Source organism: Papaver somniferum, chromosome 6 (assembly GCF_003573695.1).
Source record: "Papaver somniferum cultivar HN1 chromosome 6, ASM357369v1, whole genome shotgun sequence".
In the NCBI taxonomy this organism is placed as follows: Eukaryota; Viridiplantae; Streptophyta; class Magnoliopsida; order Ranunculales; family Papaveraceae; genus Papaver; species Papaver somniferum.
Window position 1 is genome coordinate 111323188 of NC_039363.1, and position 5005 is coordinate 111328192.

At 37.2% G+C, this 5005-nt stretch overlaps 2 protein-coding genes across 2 annotated transcripts; one reads left to right on the forward strand and one right to left on the reverse strand.

Annotated features, from left to right (window-relative positions):
* Positions 1–313: 313 nt before the first annotated feature.
* Positions 314–1792, forward strand: LOC113286048 (type III polyketide synthase B-like). Its single transcript, XM_026534769.1, has 2 exons — positions 314–553; positions 649–1792. Exons 1-2 carry the CDS (start codon positions 373–375, stop codon positions 1641–1643), a joined length of 1176 nt encoding a protein of 391 aa, XP_026390554.1. The 5' UTR covers positions 314–372; the 3' UTR covers positions 1644–1792.
* Positions 1793–2066: 274 nt separating this feature from the next.
* LOC113286049 (YTH domain-containing protein 1-like) lies at positions 2067–3833 on the reverse strand. Its single transcript, XM_026534770.1, has 3 exons — positions 3602–3833; positions 3002–3420; positions 2067–2892 (listed from the first exon to the last, which is right to left on the reverse strand). The coding sequence occupies exons 1-3, from the start codon at positions 3678–3680 to the stop codon at positions 2365–2367; spliced, it is 1026 nt and encodes a 341-aa protein (XP_026390555.1). The 5' UTR covers positions 3681–3833; the 3' UTR covers positions 2067–2364.
* Between the last annotated feature and the right edge of the window lie 1172 nt (positions 3834–5005).

The window sequence follows — 5005 nt, forward strand, 5'->3', positions numbered from 1 at the left end:
GCTTTGCAATGAAGTGATGTGCAAAAATGTGGTGACCAACAAAAAGAAAGAGAAGAGGACAAAAGAAATTCTCGATTTCTAGCTAGGCATCAACTACAAACCTTTTCCCTAGTCCATGTTTGCCTTGCTCCTCAACTAATTCACCAAAACAAGCAAAAAAATAACAAACATTTTCATGTATTCTTTCACATCAAATGTTGATAAAACAAATGTGTAAAAAATGAAACACCATCTTTGTGTTCTTCAAGGATACAACCATTATAAAGTGATCTATAATCCATAAAGCTTTCCATTGCTCTAAATCCAACAATTCTTTCTGACGGTACTGATATCAGGCGGAGAAGATTCATCAATCAGTTTTTCTTTTCAAAAATGGGAACTGAAGGAGATCAGACCACGTATTCAAAGAAGGCCACCCCTGGAAAGGCTACAATTCTTGCTCTGGGCAAGGGTCTTCCTCCCCAGCTTGTAATGCAGGAGTTGCTTGTGGATGGGTATTTCCGAAACACCAAATGCGATAACCCTGATCTCAAACAAAAGCTCGCTCGTCTCTGTAAATAACCGTCAACTTTCCTTCTCTTTTGCTGTCTCTCCTAATATGTTTTTGAGTAATTTAACTGTCATTCGATTCTGCTTTTATTTTTGTAGGCAAGACAACAACAGTTAAGACAAGGTATGTAGTAATGTCAGATGATTTGCTTAAGGAATACCCAGAACTTGCACTTGAAGGTCTGCCTACAGTGAAGCAGCGTCTAGACATCTCGAATAAGGCAGTCACTGAGATGGCAATTGAAGCCTCGCAAGCCTGTATCAAAAACTGGGGAAGACCTAGTTCAGACATTACACACATAGTTTATGTATCTTCAAGTGAAGCCCGATTTCCAGGAGGTGATCTTTACCTTGCTAAAGGCCTCGGCTTGAGCCCTGACGTTCACCGTGTTCTGCTATACTTCATGGGATGTTCTGGTGGTGTTACCGGTCTTCGTGTAGCAAAAGATATTGCTGAGAACAACCCAGGTAGTCGTGTTTTGCTAGCAACATCTGAGACCACCATAATTGGGTTCAAGCCTCCAAGTGTAAATCGTCCATATGATCTTGTTGGAGCCGCACTCTTTGGCGATGGGGCAGGAGCAATGATACTAGGAACAGACCCAATACCAGAAATTGAAAGGCCATTGTTTGAACTACACACTGCAATCCAGAACTTCCTGCCGGACACTGAGAAAACAATTGATGGGCAGCTTAATGAAGAAGGGATAAGCTTCAAATTAGGGAGGGAACTTCCTCAGATGATTGAAGACAACATAGAAGGATTCTGTGAAAAGTTGATGAAACCTGCTGGTTTCAGTGATAAGGATTATAACAAGTTGTTTTGGGCAGTTCATCCAGGCGGACCTGCGATTCTGAATCGATTGGAAAAGAGGCTTGATTTGTTGCCTGACAAGTTGATGTCTAGTAGGAGGGCTTTGATGGATTATGGAAATGCTAGTAGTAACACAATCGTTTATGTATTGGAGTACATGATTGAAGAAAGCTTGAAAGTGGAGAACAAGGAAGATTCTGAATGGGGTTTGATACTTGCTTTTGGACCTGGGATTACCTTTGAGGGAATTCTTGCAAGGAACCTTGTCACTCGAGAATAATCCCCTACTCTTGAATAATCCCCTACTCTTCTTAATTCCAGACACCTTGAAGCTTAACTAGTAAACAGGTTATACCTTAGTTTTACAGAAGTTTACATTTACATTTCTAAGTTGTTTGAACTCCACTCTTGGAGGCTATAAATACTACTTTTAATAATACCTTGTTATTTCTTTATGAATTTGGGAACTCTACCTATAGTTACATACCTGGTGATTCAGTGATGTGATTCAGCAGCAGCTTTAGAGGGATGGGTCTGTCTCTCTTGATTTCTTGTTCTCAACTTTGATGTCTTCATTAGACAAATAACTACACATAGAGCTTCTAAGCCAACAAAATTATAGAGCTAATTGTAGGATGCTTTCATCAGAGAACAAAGAGATAAAACTATAATTCTTATAAGACTTGGTTTAATCAGAGAACAATGAGATAAAACTGTATTTCTTATAAGATATGGCAAAACACTTGGGTGTTCTCAGTTACAGAATTCAACTTGAAATTGATCATAAAACCCCTAAAATTCAATTTTCCAATCAACAACCAAGTTAATCAATTATACCTTGATTCTTAATGAATCCCATCTATCTAACCCCCACAAAATGCTAAAACACAGAACATAATACTCAAAATTTTTTTTAAAGAAGTACCCAAAAAGATGGTGTCAAAGAAAGACACTCACAAGTAACACCACCACCACAAGAACCAACCAGCAGAATTTCAGTCCTATTCTTCATCAGGGAAACGCAAATGCTTGCCTTCAGGTACTGGCAAACCCTTCAAGCGAAGTTTACTTGGGGAGACAGAAATATCCTCCTCTCCTTCAATCTCACCGTCACTGTTGTAGATGAATCGAGTATGCTTCCCTTCAAACTCAGGCAATTTCTTCTCCTGCACAGTGATCTTACTCAAACCATCACACAGATCGTCTAAGAAACCTCCATCCTCAACATCTTCATATTCTTCTTCTTCATCATCATAACATTCTTCCTCATCTTGTTCAACTTCTTCGATTTCTCCTTCTTCATCTTCATCCTTAGTACTTGCATTGACTTGAATAGACCAAACAGAAGCATCATCTTCATCAGTAGACTTGTCTTTCTCAGCATTACTTTCTTCATTTGTCAATACAGATGAGCCTGGTGATGAGGATGAATCAGAGCTCTCTAATTTCTCAGGGAAATCGAACAGTAAGCGAGTAATCAAACTCTTCTGAGATTCAAGAGTATTTCCTGTTGGTTCATCAATAGCCATCTACATAACAATGAAAAATCAAACATCAACAAAACCGAACAACAAATGAAGCAATTCATCAAACACTTAGGAACTCGAAAACAAAAAACTCATCAAATCTGTTTTATACCTGGTGATTCTTAGATTCTTCTTGAACTTGTGCTCGGCTTTCAGAGATAATAGCATCCACATTCATATTCATATCATTACAAGAGAGATTCAAAACTTGAGGTGTATTTGCAGGAGCTAAGAGAGCCGATGGAGAATTAGCAATTCCTTGAATAAACGGACGATTCTCAAAAGTGAGTTTAGAAAGTTCTGCTTCTTCTTCAACTTTCTGTAAAAGACTCTTAACCTGATAACGAAGTAAAGCTTCACCAGATCCAGGAGTTTTCTTTGGTTGATCCAATTTCTTGATGAAAGATGATGGAGTTTCCATACATCCCATAGCAAGACCAACAATTGGGGAATCGTTAGAGATATCAGTAAGTGCAGATCGTTCTGGTTTCTTTTGCCTTGTTACAGACTTTTCTGATTCTTCATTCTTCCCTGAGAAATCAAATTAAGAATCGGACAAGTAAATGAATAAGGAAATCCATGAAAATCAAGAGAAGGAAATAAAATCAATCGAACTAAGATTTGAGTAAATCCAAGAAAATATAGAAAACGAAGTAAAATCAAATCAAAAGTTATTAGAGTGATCAATTTTCAGATCTGAAAGAGTACGTACTGGACATAGGAATAGCGTTAATCACAGAAGCTTTTGCTTGTGACCTAGTGATTCTTCTAATAGATGATGGAGTTTCCATTGATCTTGGTTGATAAAATCACCGGATTATTGAAACTGAAGCGGCGTCTAAAATCGGAGGAGGGAATGAAAAAGAGAGATTAGGGTTTTGGATTTGTATTTGATTGTGATAAGACTGAGAGCGCAATTGACAAAGAGATAGAGAGATGTTCCTTTTCGAGAATGTGATTTAGGTTTTTAAAGGATTTTTTGAGATGGGACCCAAATGTTACCGTTAGGGTTTCTGAATACGGCTCTCCCTCGAACTCAAATCGATATCTAAAACTAGCCGTTGAGCAGGGATTTGAAATTAATTTTGTGGGTACAAGATTACGATAAGCCCACAAAATGAGCCCTACTCCCTTCGCTGGGGGCGAGCAACGGATCGATGCGGATTTGGTCTTACCCGTCTTTAATCCGTTTAAATGGCCGATTTGAGATTTTCATCCGTAAAAAATACTAGAACCCCCTACTATATGGGTTCAACATATAGAAACCCCATAAAATGGATCCTCCACTATCAACTCCATACTTTAAAAAAATGCTACTATTAGGCCCAAAATATCAATTTTTCTTCAGATCTGACCCATAATTAATTATTCCAAATTTTAATAATGACAACATTACCTTTTAGTATATATACAGAAGATATTTTTCATTTCTCAATTTTGTTTCTCTCTCTTCTCCATTCTCTTTCTCAGCCGGCTGCATCGAATTCAGATCGACGAAGAAGAAGACGAATCGATCCGATTAGGTTTTAGTTGAATCTAGGTTAGGTTGATCTACAAATATGAATAAATCATTCAATCAATTTGATTTGAATCTAGGTTTGTAATTGTTTCTAATCTGCATCAGGTTAGGTTTTCGTTGGTTCGACTGCTTTTTTTGAAGATTTTGAATTGAATCTAAGTTTCGGTTGATTCGAAGTAGCAGAAATCATTTCCGATTAGGTTTTTGATCAGGTTCATCATTCTTAGTTCGATTAGGTTTTTGATTTTTATTTTGATTGATTCTGTTCAGATCTGAGAAGAAGAAGAACCTGATTGTTTTTGAATCAATCGAAGATCTTCAAAGTCGTTTTAACCTTAGTTACTTACTTTTTGTGCAGATTCAACAATGGAATGAAGAAGATCCTCAACAACAGCAGAAATGAAATAGTCATATGAGCAAAGATCTGCAAATCAGTAAGATTTCTCTCGTTTTTTCTTGAATCAACAGGTTTTAAATCTAGGTATGTGTTTAGATTATTGTTGTTTTTGTTATTGTTGATGATTACTTGTTGTTATCAGCAATTGTAGAGGGTACTTATGTTCACCAAATAATTTGAGAAATGAAAATGGTGTTGAT